This window comes from Nicotiana sylvestris, chromosome 7 (genome assembly GCF_000393655.2).
Source record: "Nicotiana sylvestris chromosome 7, ASM39365v2, whole genome shotgun sequence".
In the NCBI taxonomy this organism is placed as follows: domain Eukaryota; kingdom Viridiplantae; phylum Streptophyta; class Magnoliopsida; order Solanales; family Solanaceae; genus Nicotiana; species Nicotiana sylvestris.
In genome coordinates this window covers 98,190,803-98,207,361 of record NC_091063.1, presented here as the reverse complement: position 1 = coordinate 98,207,361, position 16,559 = coordinate 98,190,803, and the positions used below count along the sequence as shown (strand labels likewise).

The following is a 16,559-nucleotide window of genomic DNA, read 5'->3' as shown; positions in this document are numbered from 1 at the left end:
CATCACCCTTCGTGCTTTTACTCTCAACCTCACATTATAAATCAATAGATAAGGCACGACATCACCATTCGTGCATTAACTCTCATAACATGGCATGGCATCACCCTTGGTGCATTAACACTCACAATATGGCACGACATCACCCTTCGTGCATTAAGACTCACATATGGCATGGCGTCGCATCACATTCGTGCATTAACACTTCCAATATGGCACGGCATCACCCTTCGTGTATTAACACTCTCCCACACCATAAAGCAATGAACAAATAACAACAATGAGATAGAATAACAAGAACAAGTCTTACTTCAACATTTGGTTCCACAATACCAACCTCAACTTTGAAATCAATACCCAATTATCACCAAAAAAATCCGTAAACATGATAAGAATGATCAATTTAACAATAACTAGTCTAAACATAGATAACATGATCAAAGAAGCAATAATTACAAGGAATCAAGTCTCACCCGCATGCTTTAACCCAACAACATCACATATGTACTCGTCACTTCACATATACGTTGTACCCAACTAAACATGTCGCAAATAGACAAACAAGTCATATTCCCTCAAGTCAAGGTTAACCATGACACTTACCTCATTCCAAAGACCAAACTCAAAGTTCAACCACAGCTTTTCCTTTCAAACAAGTCTCCGAACCAATAGAATCTAGAAAATTACCAACCAAACGATTCCAATTAAGTCTTAGGAACTACCTACACTTACAAAGAAATCAATTTAGGTCATTATTAAAAAAGTCAACAAAAGTCAACAACCGGGTCCGCTTGGTCCAAACCCAAAATTCGGACCCAAATCCGATTACCCATTCACCCGCGAGCCCGGTTATGTAATTTGATTTGGAATCCGACCTCAATTTGAGGTCTAAATTACTTTTTTTCAAAAATCCCTAATTCTACCAAAACCCCCCAATTTTCACTATGAAAACTCTAGATTTTAGGTTGAAATCTTAGGAAAAGTAGTGAAAGATTGAAAGAAACTAGCTTAGAATCACTTACCAATGACTTAGGGAAGAAAAGTTCTTTGAAAATCGCTTCTAGAATTCTTGAGTTTGAAAATTTGAAGAATGAACCAAAAATCCTGTTTAAGTCAATTTTTGATTAGTTGCAGGTGTCGCATTTGCGACCTAGGGTTCGAAAATACGAGCCCTGCAAATACGAAGAACCTATCGTAAATGCGAAGGTTTCACATCCCTACTTTCATCGCACTTGCGACGAATAGTTCGCAAATACGAACTCTGATCCTTCCGCAATTGCGACCCATTGATCGCATTTGCGATCACTGCTTGCCCAGCCCACACTTCGTAAATGCGAAGTTTTGTCCAAAAATGCGAACACTGGATCCCCGCAAATGCAATCTCTTGATCGCAAATGCGAACTAAGGCTGACCCAGGTACTCTTCGAAAATGCGAAGAATTTGCTCGCTATTGCGAGTCTGTCAGCATGGGGAATGTTCGTAAATGCGAACACTAATCTCGCAAATGCGAGATCAGACATCAGTTACAGAAATTTCAGAACCAGTAATGCTCTAAGTCTAATTTTCACTCTGTAGCCTATCCGAAACTTACTGGAGCCCTCGGGGCTCTAAACCAATAGTGCACACAAGTCTAAAAACATCATACGAACTTGCTCACGCGATCAAATCACCAAAATAACACCTAGAACTACGAATTGATCACCAAATCAATTGAAATTTTCAAGAAAATTTTGAAACTTCTACTTTCACAACCGGACGTCTGAATCACGTCAAACCAACTCCGTTTCTCACCAAATTTCACAAACAAGTCATAAATATGGTATTGGACCTATGTCGAGTTCCGAAATTAAAATACGGACCCGATATCCAAAAAGTCAACTATTGGTCAAATATTTCAAATTCATTAAGCCTTTAACTTTCAAATTTCAACAAGGTCCGATAACTCGGGCTATGGACTTCCAAATTCGATTCCGGGTGTACGCCCAAGTCTAAAATCATGATACGGACCCACCGGGACTGTCAAAACATGAATCTGGATCCGTTTGCTCAAAATATTGACCGAAGTCAACTCAAATGGATTTCAAAGCAAAATTTCATATATTTCACAGTTTTTAACATAAAAGCTTTTCAGAAATATGCTCGTAATGCGTACACAAATTGAGAAGGGTTAAAATGAGATTTTTAAGGTTTCAAAATATAGAATTTGATTCTAAAATATAAGATGACCTATCGGGTCATCACTCCAGAAGATAGAAGTTGCATGCAAGATCTAGAAGAAGTAGCGAGTTGTTTGAAAGAGCAAAAAACCAAACGAAACTACGTTATGAGTTGCATTCTTATAATGAAACAACATAAAGGCTATTATACTGACTTTTCATGCATTTGCTCACCTGGCTATTAATACTATCATCTTATCAACTAGGAGTAACATTGTTTTTATCTTTTGCCCCAACTGTCACTTTTTTCCTCATTCACTTTTTCCTTTTCTTGAAGATAGCCAATTAGCTTCTTTAAAAGCAAGTGAAGTTCAAAAGCCAAGTAATTAGTGTCTTTTAAGTGTGGACGTTTTACTTCTTCGACTGGAATATAACGTTCTCTGTCCATGGAATAGTTCTTATTAGTAGCGGCCAAAAGGAACCACTAGCGAACATTTTCTTTGAGATTCCATGTACAAAAATAATCTAATGTCACAATTTTTACTTTGGATCATAAAGTTACAAGTTCAAAACTCAATGCCTTTTGGGCGCTGTAACCTAATAACAATGATATACCATATTCAAAAAATATAGGTAAAAGAAGATTTGTTTTGAATTTGCGATTCATTGAAAATACGTAGATGAGGCCATATGCAAAATTTGACAAAGCTTAATGGCGAGTTAGACTAGTTTAGAGTCAAAATTCATTACTAATGATATAAAATATTAAAAAATAGAATTTTTTTTTCAATGGGTATGGTTGGAATTCGTTGAAAATATATAGATGAGGCAACATACAAAATTTGAGCAAGATTGGAGGTGATTTGGATTAATTTGTATCAAAACTCGTAGTTAAAATCGAGTTTGAAAGATTCTTTTGTGACACATGTATCACATATGTATCTCACACACAGGTATACATGAATATATATACATGTGATACACAAAATAATACATAATGTGATACATATTTACCCCTAAAATGGTATAGTTGTATTTATTATGTGGTATATAAACACGTGTATTAAATTGTTTCCAAGAAAATGAAATGGTAAAGAAAAAAATTGAATAAAGCAAGAAATAATTTAAGAAGAGATGAGCTTGAGCCTCGAATTATGCTTTTCTCGTAGCTAGAACATTATCAAGAACAAAGTACTTAGGCAAAGTAATGTTAACAAAATAAGAGAATAAGTTTAACATTTTTTCATACGAGTATTTCGTGCCCTTCCATGAATAGTTTACCTATAGCTAAATTAGGAGAAACAAAATCCCCAAGTTAAGCTCCTTCTTAAAGTGAAAAAAGACCCCTATTAATAGCCACATAACAGTTGAGTGTAAATACTAAGATTCTTTGTAACAGCTGCTTCTTTAGTACTGTCTTCTTCAACTGGTATCTTGCTTTTAAATTTTCTTCTCCAATTCTGATGTCACCGGGAATCATATAACACTGCCACATACTTAGATTCAGTATCAGTTATTTGTTCACGCATCTCCTACGTGTCTTTACTGTCATGTGTTCACTTAACGAATATTCACCTGTCATCTGCTAATTTTACCCAATACAATATATATATTATCTTTTTTTCACGTTCATCTTCTATTTCGCATTTTTAATTTAAACCATCTCAAAGCTCCACCAAATTATCCCAAATTGAGATTCAACCTCTTTAAAATGTACCAAATCTATTCTAATAACACTCACTCAAAAAAAAAAGGCAAAAATTAACCTCTTTTTTTTTTTACTACAAATAGTTTATTGGCTAATATTGGTAGCATAACTAATATTAGTAGTATTTTACGAATTACCAATTTTGGTAATAAGGTACTTATAGGAGGACATGACTGGTAATTTTCCTTTTTTCTATCCCTTTATGATTCTGTAAAAGACATGTCTTAGTTCTGTCATTTATGTCCATTGACAGTAAATATATTGATTATTTAAAAAAAAATTATTATTATTTTTGTTGTTATTTTTAGGGTAAGTGCTTTGATATTTCAAGTTTACCTCAAAGTAAAAAGTCATGGAAAAATTTGATGTGCAATTTTGAGGTAAACGACATGTGCACCAACAGCTCTTGCTTGCGCTAATATAGCATTGCAGATCCATGTGCTTCTTGCACCATTCAACTCATTGCATTATCTCAAAAATAATTTTTTCCTCCAACTAAGCGTTTGTTTGAGTCTTTTGCAAACTCAGTTTTTAACTTTTTTGGAGAAGTACTACTACTTTTTTAAGGAAAACAAATATAGAATATAAAAACCTATAATCAAATCCCACTAAGACTTCTTTGCAACTAAACCTTGAGATTACTATTTGCTAGAGAGTTTTTTTAGCTAATATTATTAAAAGGTCATTTCTTTTCTTTTTAAAGCATTCTTTTATGGGAACACTCTTTGTCCCTCCCTCCTCTATATCTGTCTTCCAAATTATGACACACTGCTCTCTATGTGGCGTAAACATGGTGCCTGATAGTGGAAGCAAAGCAAGCAACCTACTCTTTTTTTTTTTTTTAATTTCAAAAAAAAAAAGAATAACACAATAATAATTAATCTTTTCATACTATTCCTCTTTGTCTCTCTCATCTAGTCTTTTTGGCTTTCACAATATACTGCTATAAGCTTGTGTTTAATGCTTCACTAGCAAAAGCCATCTGCGCAAAAAACTCTTCTGTTTTTCTGTCCATGCCATCCCCTCTCCCTTTTTTGGTCCCATTTTCTTCGCTTGTTCTTAGTACAATACTTTACTCCAATAAACTCCATTTCCTAAGAAAAATAAAAATCCCATCTTGATCATTTGCAGTTTTTTTATTCCTATATTCATGGAAGCTGCTGTTTTAAGTTCCATATTTATCCAAGAGCTAAAGAAGCTTAGCTTACTTGAGTTAAAATTCATTTTATTCTTTGAAATATATACCTAGCTGGAGATTGTAGTTTTCTTTTTTGTCCGTTGACTTTTTCCTGTCCTGTCTTGTTTCTTCTTTCTTTTTTCTGTCTCCAAAAAAAAAAAAAAAAACAAGAATACTAAAGAAATTTGAGAGGTTAGAAATGGAAGTTCCAAACGAAGAAGGAGAAATGGCAATGCCAATTAACAGCGCATATGGTCATGGGCACATGATCCATCATGACCCTGCACCCCAAAATAATCACATAATACCCTCTTCACAAATAATAACTTCCAAAAATGGACCCCCAATTTCCTCTAATAAGAAAATGATGAAGTACAAGGAATGCCTCGAGAACCATGCAGCAGCTATGGGTGGAAATGCAACTGATGGATGTGGAGAATTCATGCCTAGTGGTGAAGAAGGTACTTTTGAATTCCTCACTTGCTCTGTTTGCAATTGCCATAGAAATTTCCATAGAAAAGAAACAGAAGGTGAGCTCGTAAGAAAAGTTTATGTGGGACATCCTCATAAAGCATTTGTGTACCCTGCTTCTAGAGCAGCACCACATCAGATGATAATGTCTTATAATAACCACATGGGATCAATACCAGGTATTAATCAAGAAGATGGTATAATAAATGGTGGTTGTGGGGTTATGGCTAGGCCACTTAATTATCAACAATTGGTGAAGAAGAGATTCAGAACAAAGTTTAGTCAAGAACAAAAGGAGAAAATGCTCAACTTTGCTGAGAAAATTGGGTGGAAGATGCAAAAGCAAGAGGAAGCTATGGTTCAACAGTTTTGTCAACAAGTTGGAGTTAAAAGAAGACTACTTAAGGTTTGGATGCACAATCTTGCCAAGAAAAACTCCAATGACATTAATACTGAGAGTCAAGTTTGAACTAATTTTTTCTGTCTGCTATCTCCAGCAGTATTTAACTTAATTTCTTCTTGTTTCTTTTACTTCCATTAGTGTTTTGCCTTTTTGGTCTCTTCTTGAACTTCACTTTTCTTGGGTGCGCTTTTTACAATTATAGTTTGATAGTTTAACAAAAAAATTATTTGGGTATGCAATGTAATTTGTTGGATTTTGTTTACTTATCCGTAGAAAATGAGTTTATACGTACCCATTTAACAAGTTATTTTCTGATGGCTATTTACTTCATTATTACTATTCGGTCCGTCCCAATTTATGTGGTACTTTTTAATTTCCGATATTCAAATTATGTGAACTTTGATCATTATTTTATAATATATTTTTTATCAAATTGACATGAGAAAAATTTCTACTTATAGTATTTTTTGTATAATTTTTGAATATTTAAATTTTAATTTAAAAATATTGAGTTAATCTAATCCAATTTAGCTTCAAAAAATAATCAAATTGACTATCGATTAGCGAAAAATATCAAATAAATTGTAACGAAGGAAGTACATGTTACCAATCGTCGAATTGTTTTACTAAATATATGTATTAATACTGTGAGAAAGCGGATAAGTAGGAAAAAATGACACCACTTGACATAAATTATCTCTTGGCGCATGGGTTATGTGCTTGATATTGCTCTAAGAGGTTAGAGGTTTGAACCTCAACTAGCATCTTTGTTGCAAATATTTGAGAGAATCTATGTTTTTAAAAATTGTGATGAAGCGGAATTTAATTCTTTTCTAGCTTAAGACTCAATAAACCTAATAGACTAAGCTATTTCTTATCTAGAAGTATGATAATTAAAGTTATCAATTCTTGTTCTTTTATGAAATTTCTAACATCCCTTACAAAATTTGTTTGTATGCCCCTGGCAGTGGGTGCTTCTAGTTTAGAAAGGAGCATGAGTCAAACTCTATGTTAGCCAGAGCATGTTCTGGCAACAGCACCTCTTTTCAAGTCTTTTTAAAAGATTTGAACTCTAAGTTTTAATTTTAAAAAATTTACACACTTTTTATATTAGTGCTAGTTAAGCTTATTCTCATTATGAAATATTCGAAACCAGTCCAAAATTTATAAAAAGTAAGATTTGGTCCAAAGTAATAAAGTAATAAATAAGTCAAAGAAACAGAAATATTAAGATAGATTTTTTCCCTTATAAAAAAATATATACATATATTTTCCTCCCTCAACCCATTCCCGCGTTGTTTTTCTTCCCTCTTCTAGGTCGAAAGAACATTTAAAATACTCTATTGGCAGCCATTGTTGAAGCTTGAGTTTCAATCTTGATAATTAGAAGTTTTGAAATTGTGAACTATTATGAGTGGGGATTTTGTTGTGGATCTTTTGAGTCTTAAATCTCAAATTTAAGGGAATTTGGAGAAGATTTAAGATGATTTTGAGTGAAATTTCAGATTTGATGTTGAAGATGAACATTTCAGATTTATGTATAAGGTCTATAATAGATTTTAACGGTCCATACTAAACGATTTTAATTTGGTATGTACTAAAAAATCTGGATGTGCTTATAATAGATTTCAAAAGTGTGTCGTCGTGCTCTATAAAATTTTAACTGAGTCTATACGAAACGACCTAGATGTGCTTATGTAGCATTCAGTTTAGGTGAAGCCACATCATATAAATTGCTCTCGGTCACGTCTTTTCAGGACAAATTTCAAAAGTTTATAGTGATCTATAATATATTTTAACTAAGTCTATACTAAACGACCTAAATGTGATTTTGTTGCATTTGCTTTATACTAAATCACATGCATAGTCTATTATTAACGTCTAGACCCCAAACCTAAATACGCTTTCCCTTATTGAAAATTATCATTTTTGACAAATAAATGGTGATTCAACAATATGTTAATGAGATATTAATATCAGTATTATTATTATTATTGATACATTACGAGTCATTCGTTGTTAATCTAACATTACATGTGTTATATCTGTCACGATCCAAAATTCCTCCGAAGGAGTCGTGATGGTACCTAGTTTCTAAAATTAGATAAGCCTAATATTAACTGAAATAACAACAATATTTAATTGACATCGAGAAATTTCGAAATGAAATCTTTATAAAAAGTTACAATCCCAAAATCAGTAGTACAAATCATTAGCTTTTTCTAGGAGTAACTATACATATATAATGCATACATCACTGTTCTGGAAATAAAGGAAACAATGGAAATAAATGTAATAGAAGGTGACTTCGGAGCCTGCGAACGCCCAACAGGTGTAATTTGAAGTCTCCGGTCTCACCAAACATAAGTCTCAAGCCAACTCAATCCGAAGTACCTGGCTCTGCACAAAAAGATGTGCAGAAGCATAGCATGGGTACATCACGGTAGTACCCAGTAAGTATCAAGCCTAACCATGGTAGAGTAGTGACAAGGTCAGGTCAAGACACTACCGAATATATAACATGCAGGATATGACTTAAATCTAACAAGAAAGGACTATCAAAGTAATACCAATAGCAGAAGGATATCAAATTGCAAAAGTAGTAACGATAAGAGGAAACACGAATAGCAACGAGAATTAATCAAGTAATTGAACAACAACTTAATTGGGGTCTGGATGAAGCATAAATGAGTTCAACTAGGGAAAACGATGTTAACTCAACCAATCGAATCGTTTCTACTACCCAATTCTAACAATTTCAATCCTCATAATCTCATATTATAATCACAACTTCCAAATCCTTTAACACGCATGGCACCTTGTGCCCACATATTTCCATCTCACTTTGCACGGCAAAATCCACGTGTTACTCAGTACATAATATCTATTTCACATGTTAATTATGGTGTTTAAGAGATTCTATTTATATATCATAAAGTAATAGTACAGTTTCTAGACCAAGTAGGAAATCAATGAGAACGATGAGTTTATTTTAGAAATCATTTAAGTGAAGAAAAATAACGTTTTCAAATAAAATAAAACATCGAATAAGCTATTGAATTTAATATAGAATTTATTAAATTAAAACATAATAAAGATTCCTTTTAAAGTGAAATAAAAACCTCAGATAGGTTAAGGATATTAAGTTGAGAAATCAATTGAAATAAAACATAACAATTATTAGAAATAGTAAACATCGAAATATACGACGAGTCTTAATTTAGAAGCCACAAAAGGTAGTATGATATTAGTTCTTTTATTTTAAATCACTATATTACTAACAACTCAGCAAGGCGGGAGGTAATGACTCAACGTAGTAAATTCACCTTGAAAATTAATTCACCAGAATAATAATAATATTCGGAAAAAGAGCTCAGGAGATGACGACAAGGCAATAAGTCAATGACAATAACTCGATCCTCAAAACATAGTGAAAAACAGAAATATAAATTATCAAAGTCTCGTACGAAGGAATTGAAGCCAATACAGTAAAATAGGGGATACCAAAATACAAGATATGTTGCGGTGCGCAACCCGATCCCACCATATAATACCAATATCATAAGTCATCCTTATTCCACCATATCAATTCACCCTTATTTCCCATGTTGCAGCGTGCAACCCGATCCCACCGTACAATATCAATATCATAACAATAAACATAATATGTTGCAGTGCGCAACCCGATCCCACCATATAATATCAATATCATAATTCACCCTTGTTTCATCATAACAATCCACCCTAATTTTACCTGTTGCGGTGTGCTACTCGATCTCACCGTACAATAACAATATCACAATATGAATATCCTCCCTTATTCCACCATGTCCCTTATTTCACATGTTGCGGCGTGCAACCCGATCCCCCGTATAATAATTTAAATCAACAGCAATAATCCAATAACTAAATTTACCAGAATTTCTACAGGGTATAAGTACAAGGCAATAAGGGAACTACATAAAAATCAAAGGAATGCAACAACCTTTACAAAATGACAAGACATGTAAGGCACGTGATAACTAAGCAGGAAATCACAACAATTTGGACATGTAGTAGATATGCACAAAGTCATAGAATAACTCAATAATTAAGAGGTAACAAGACAATAAGGAAGACAATGACTTCAACCACGTCATATAAGGTCCAAATAACGAGTAAGAAGTAAATAAGTGCTAACAATATCATATAGAGCATGTAAGAGTAGTCTAACAATGAGATATCACATGTTATAACAATTTAATCAAAAGCATGGAAAAAGACTACACAACCTAAACCGGTCAATAACGCATATAGGTTGTGTACCCACTTGTCACCTTGCGTATACGGCTTTCATATAAAAAGATAAAACAATTAACTCAATTCCTCGGGGGTGGTTTCCCCCACACAAAGTTAGACAAGACACTTACCTTAATTCGGCTAACTCAATACTCAATTTAGCTTTTTCTTTACCAATTCAACATTTCTCGGCTCAATCTAGCCAAAGATGACTTAAATACATCAAACAATTCAATAGAAAATAATTTCAATTAACAAAGCTATGATCCTTATACAATTTGCAAAAGGTCATCAAAAGTCAACTCCCCGGACCCACACCTCGGAATCCGATAAAATTTATAAAACCCGAACATCCATTCCAATACGAGTTCAACCATACAAAAATTATCAAGTTTTGATACCAATTCGTTCTTCAAATCATCATTTTATATTTTGAAAGATTTTACAATTTTTTCCAAATTTTTCTTTGGATTCTCATGAATTTGATGTTAAATCTAAGGTATAATCACAAAATATAATTGGAAATTGATTAGAGACATTTATCCAATGATTTGATATGAAAATACTCTATCAAAATCGCCTACTCTAGGACCTAGGGTTCAAAATATGATAAAATAAAGCCAAGTCCCGAAATGGTAGTCTTAATACCAGCCTCAGATGTCGCTGTAGACAATAAATTGCGTCGAGAAAATAAAATCAAGACCAAAAAATATTGTAACAATCGTAGTATTTTATTTCAAATATTTCGGTGTTACAATCTCTATGAATCCTCTGATTCTTCTTTTCAATAGTAAATAAATTCAAGGACCTTTGAACTTGAACTTGAATCTATGTTTGTTGCCACGAACGATGATCTTGTTCTTGAGCTTGAGTTTGATTGCTTGAACTTGACCTTGGTTTGTTCTTCGTTCTTGAGCTTGAACTTGATTTGTTCTTCGTTCTTGAGCTTGAATTTGATTGCTTGAATCTTGAAACTTGTAGAGAAATTTGCGACGTTTGATCCACGAGCTCTCTCTTGCTTCTTGTTATAACTTTTGGTCTCTTATCTGGGTTTTGAAGACCCTTATTTATAGTTGTGGAAGTGAAGAGTTATAATAAGAACAAACTCTTTCCGACCAATTAAATTAAAGTGTGACATGACCGTATTTGATTGGCCAGAACATGCCACTTGCACATATGGCACGGTTTCATTGACCCTTTAATTTGACTTGGCATGTCTTGTCATTTTGATACGTGGCATGATCCTATTGGCTCTTCTATTTGACGTGACGTGCCACATCATTTGACACATGACACCAAACTGGGCTTCTAGGAACATGACATCTTGGGCTCAATAAAGTGGGCTCATCACTTTAGCCCAATGGATTAAGACTTATTTATTTAATCCATATATATATTGAATTTATATAATTAATCTAATTATATTAGCCCATAGTATTTATTTGTACCAATATATCTTGAATTTAAAATATAGTCCAAATTCTTTTATGAATTTAATTTTTATAAAATTCATATGCCTACAAATTCCCCCTACTTCAAATCTTGTCGGGGTATTGATAACTAGGGATTATGGTTCATTTTACACTCTTTCTTACTTGTGTGTTTGATTAAAATGTGTACAAAATAGTCTCAAAAGGCTTACATATTATACTTGTTTGCTGAGTTTGGTCAAAAAGGTGACAATTAGTCAAAACCAACTCAAAAAGGAGTGAAACATGCACAAGTACCAAGAACAAGTCCAAGCACAGTGCAACAGGTCCATTGCGGCCGCACTCCACTTAGTGCGGTCCGCAGTGAGGAGATTCAGAGAGGTGCCATTTCGGAGACTCAAGCATTGCGGCCGCAAAGCATTTAGTGTGGACCGCAATGGCCTCACCGCGACCGTAATCGAAATTGTGCGGTCTGCAAAGCCGGAGTTCAGAGAGTTGGGAATTTTGAGGTTGACACCAATGCGGTCCGCGGTCCTTTTTGTGCGGGCCGCAATTAAGTGCATTTTTTGCGGCCCGCGGTGACCAAGTTCAGAGAGTAGATATTTGAAGCAAAAAGACTCACCGCGGCCGCACTCCATTTCTTGCGGTTCGCGGTACCCCTGCAAGGGTATTTTTGTCTAGAAAATTCGGCCTAGTATAAATACTTTCTTTTCCCATTTTTAGGTCATCAGTTGTATTCTAACTTCCAGCTGCGCTCGTGAACAGTAGTTCTTAACCATTTTGAGTAATTTTAGAGTAGTTTTATCATTGAATCTTCAAGTATTAGCTTGTAATTAAATCTTATGGGTTTTTCTTTATCTATTTATCAGTTTTCTTCTATTATCATGAGTAGCTAGAGCCATTAGCTAGGGTTGTGGCTCAACCCCAGTGTGAGTATTTGATGGGTCTTGAGTTTTAAGGCTTGAATGTCTATGTGTGTTTGATATTTGGACTAATTTGTGTTTTTCATGTTGAATTAGTGGTTGCAAACACTAATTTGTGCCTTTTTGACTAGGGCTCTTCTTGAGAAAGAGAGCTTGAGTCTAGGAAAATTAGTCCAACAAGGAATTTGGGCGTATTCAAGAGATTGATAGCCCCAATTAAAGGGTTAAACCTAGAGATAGTAATACCCGACTTGAACCTCAATTGCTTGCACAAATTATCATACCCAATTGGTTTTGAGAAAGTCAATTAGGGCAAAATCACTCAAACTACCGAGGGGTATAGAATGAGAAGTTTCGTGCATTGGTTATATCGTAATCCCCAACATGACAATCTTGCCTTAGAATCGAGAACCCGTCAAGTATCCACCTAGGAGAAAGTCACTTCCCTAGTGCCTCCTTAACTATTTAGACAATCTTTCAAGTATCTTACTCTTAGCTTAGTTTAGCATCTTATTAGCATAAAATTAGAAGGAATATCAAAACCAATGATGTTTGGAAGAGTAACTAAGAGCAATTACACATTTCTAATTTAAATAGGAATCCAATTCTCACTTCTAACTTTCTGTGGAAATCGATCCCGACCATCTCGGGTAAAAGCTGTTTCGATTACTTTTGCTACTTTATGGTGTAGGATTGGCTCCCATCAGGTATAAAATCACTTACGCCATGACAAGTTTTGAAGTATAACGTACATAAAACACACATATCTGTTATTTGCGTATATAATACACAGGGAATATACATTTGTCCAACTGTAATGATTACTCTAGGATAAATTGAATTCAAGTGGTTTCATAGCTATACTAGGAACTGTAATAATTTGCAACTGTAATGATTACTCACGTTTTGAACGGAACCCATGTCATTCATTTTGCAATTTGGATTAAACATAGCTATATTAGGAACTTCTGCTAGCGACGACGTACATGCGAATTGAATTCCTATTTGAAGATGGACACCGAATTTGTATTGAACACAGTTTGTTCCAGCCGCCTTAGTTGATAATCCCACATTGGGACTTTATTCTCAACCACCGCCTTGAGAAATCTATATAAAGGGTGCGTACTCTCCAATTTGTGAGCTTCAGTTCGCAGTATTTGTAAGCCACTTGAGTCTATTTTTGTGGACTCAGAAGCATTAACATGAAGGTAATTTCTTCTTCTTCTTTTTTTGTGCTTTTCTTCCTTTATTTTTTTGTAGGTCAAACGAGAAGGATATGTTCTTGTTCAACGAGATGATCCATGTATGTAGAAGACAATCATAGGGTGTGAGGGGATGAGTACTCATCCTTGCCCGAATATCGGAGAGATTACTCTCATGGTCCAATTATCGGCTAGATTACTCTCAATGTGACCCGACTACCAGAGAGATTACTCTCAATGTGGCTCGACTACCGGAGAGATTACTCTCAATGTGGCCCGACTACCGGAGAGATTACTCTCAATGTGGCCGGACTACCAGAGAGATTACTCTCAATGTGGCTCGATTACCGGAGAGATTACTCTCAAAATGGTCCGACTACCGGATAGATTACTCTCAATGTTGCCCGATGTCATGACCCAAATTTCCCACCGTCGGGACCGCTGGAATTATTTTTGAATCTTGATCGAGAGGTTGGAGACCGCGATCGCGAAGAAGGACATGGTGCCTAACATTGTACTCACTAGGCAAGCCAACACCAGAACTGAAACCTGCAACATTTTATTCCTAAGTCCAAAACACCCTGTGGCCTATCCAAAACTCACTTGAGCTCTCGGGGCTCTAAACCAAACATCCACACAAGTCTAAAAACATCATACGAACTTGGTCGTGCTATCAAATCGCCAAAATAATATTATAAATAAAGAATTTAACACCAAAACTCATAAATTTCGCAAGATAGTTCAAATTTCTATTTTGTCAACCAAGGGTCCGATTTATATCAAATCTTTTCCGTTTTTCACCAAATTTCATAGTTACGACTTAAATACTATATCAAACCTGTATCGGGCTCCGGAATAAAAATATGGGCCCGATACCAATGGGATTACACACTATTTCATTTCTAAAAATGCTTATATTTTCCAGCAAACAATTTTCTTCAAAAAATTTATTTCTCGGGCTAGGGACCTCAGAATTTGATTCTGTGCGTACGCTCAAGTTCCATATCTTACTACGGATCCTACGGGACCGTCGGAACAGGGGTCCGGGTCCATTTACCCAAAATTTTGATCGAAGACAACTTAATTCTATTTTTAAAGGCAAAATTTAGCATTTTTCTCAAATTTTCACATGAAGGCTTTCCGGATATACGCCCGGACTACGCACGCAAATTGAGGAGAGACAAAAGGAGGTTTTTAAGGCCTCGAAATAATGATTTGACTTCTAAAATAAGAGATGACCTTTTGGATCATCACACCCGACTATTGAAGAGATTAGTCTCAAAATGACCTGATTATCGGAGAGGCCAACATAAGGTGCAAATGGACTCATATGTCCACTTAAGATTGGAAAATTATAAAGCTTCAACCCGAAGACGACACTGACTTGATGACATCGACTTGAACACTTGGGAAAACTTTGAAGATTTGGCGGACTTTGCAGACTTTAACTCAAATATTTGGAGGGCTTAAATATTTCAACTTGAAGAGTGTCGAACATTAAGACTTCAACTTGGAGACTGATGGACTTGAAGATTTTAACTTGGGGACTTGGAGGGCTTAAATATTTCAACTTGAAGAGTGGCGAACTTGAAGACCGACGGACTTGAAGATTTCAACTTGGAGACTTGGAGAGCTTAAATATTTCAATTTGAAGAGTGGTGAACGTGAACACTTCAACTTGAAGACCGACGGACTTGAAGATTTCAACTTGGAGTTTTCAACTTGAAGATCGACGGATTTGAAGACTTCAACTTAGAGGCTTCAAGGGCTTAAATATTTCAGCTTCTCTTTTGCTTTACATTGTCCGACTTTTATATTAGTCGCATAATTTTCAGCTTTACGTGCTTGTAATGAAAGATTCATATCTTGTCATGAGAGAGTCCAAATAATGAACTGTTTGATTTCTTAAAAATTAGACTTCAATATATAAAACATATCCAAAACATAGAATTAAACACCTTCAGAATCGACCCAGATAATATTTTGAAACCAACTTTAGATTCCACCACGTAGAAAATTTTAGATATGTGCAATCTTACAAAAAAAAATCAGATCTTGGTGTAGAAAAATCAAAATTATAAACCATTTAATTCGTTGAAACTAGACTTCAAAATCTAAGATACATCCAATTTTAGGAATCAAATAGTTTGAGAACCATCCCAGATATTATTTTGAACCTAACTTTAAATTCTCACACGTTGATAGTTTCGGATTTGCGCAACTTCGCCAAAAGTTTTGTATCTTGAAGGAACATCAAAATCACGAACCACTTGATTTCATGGAAACTAAAATTGAAAATCTAAAACATATTCAAAATGTAAAATTTAATGCCATAAGGATAGTTTCAGATGATAGTTCAAAGTCAACTTCGGTTTCTGATATGCCGACAGTTCCAAATTAGCACGACTTCACCAAAATTTTCGTATCTTGGTATTGAAGCCTCGAGATTGTAAAACTTTTTTAATTGTCAGAAATTGAAATTCAAGAGCTTCATTTTCGCCAAATATCTGGGGTTCAAGTCTCACTAAATTTGAAACGTCGTGAAGGCAGACCAGAAAAAACCTTGAAGGTTTGGAGAACGTGAAGGCATAACGGATCCCCGGACTTCAATGCAAATGCTTGGAAGCCCACCCCCTCCCCAAACAAAGATATTAATCATTTCATCGTAGATACCAATTTACCATAGCTACTTGCCCCCTTTAAATCAAATGGGATCCAAAGTTTAACAGAAGAATGGTATCCCATCTTGATTTTCAAATGCTGATTAAATGAATTACATTCCATCGTACTTCATTCGGACAACGATTGGGGGAT

General features: G+C 34.8%; 1 protein-coding gene across 2 annotated transcripts; it reads left to right on the top strand.

Annotated features, from left to right (window-relative positions):
• The first annotated feature begins 4,753 nt into the window (after window positions 1-4,753).
• Window positions 4,754-6,219, top strand: LOC104214112 (zinc-finger homeodomain protein 4-like). Of its 2 annotated transcripts, XM_009763738.2 has the most exons (2): window positions 4,754-5,499; window positions 5,689-6,219. In XM_009763738.2, exons 1-2 carry the CDS (start codon window positions 5,238-5,240, stop codon window positions 5,976-5,978), a joined length of 552 nt encoding a protein of 183 aa, XP_009762040.1. In that variant the 5' UTR covers window positions 4,754-5,237; the 3' UTR covers window positions 5,979-6,219. The 2 variants fall into 2 exon arrangements, with proteins under 2 accessions (XP_009762040.1, XP_009762039.1); XM_009763737.2 differs by having other exon boundaries at window positions 4,754-6,219.
• Window positions 6,220-16,559: the final 10,340 nt, after the last annotated feature.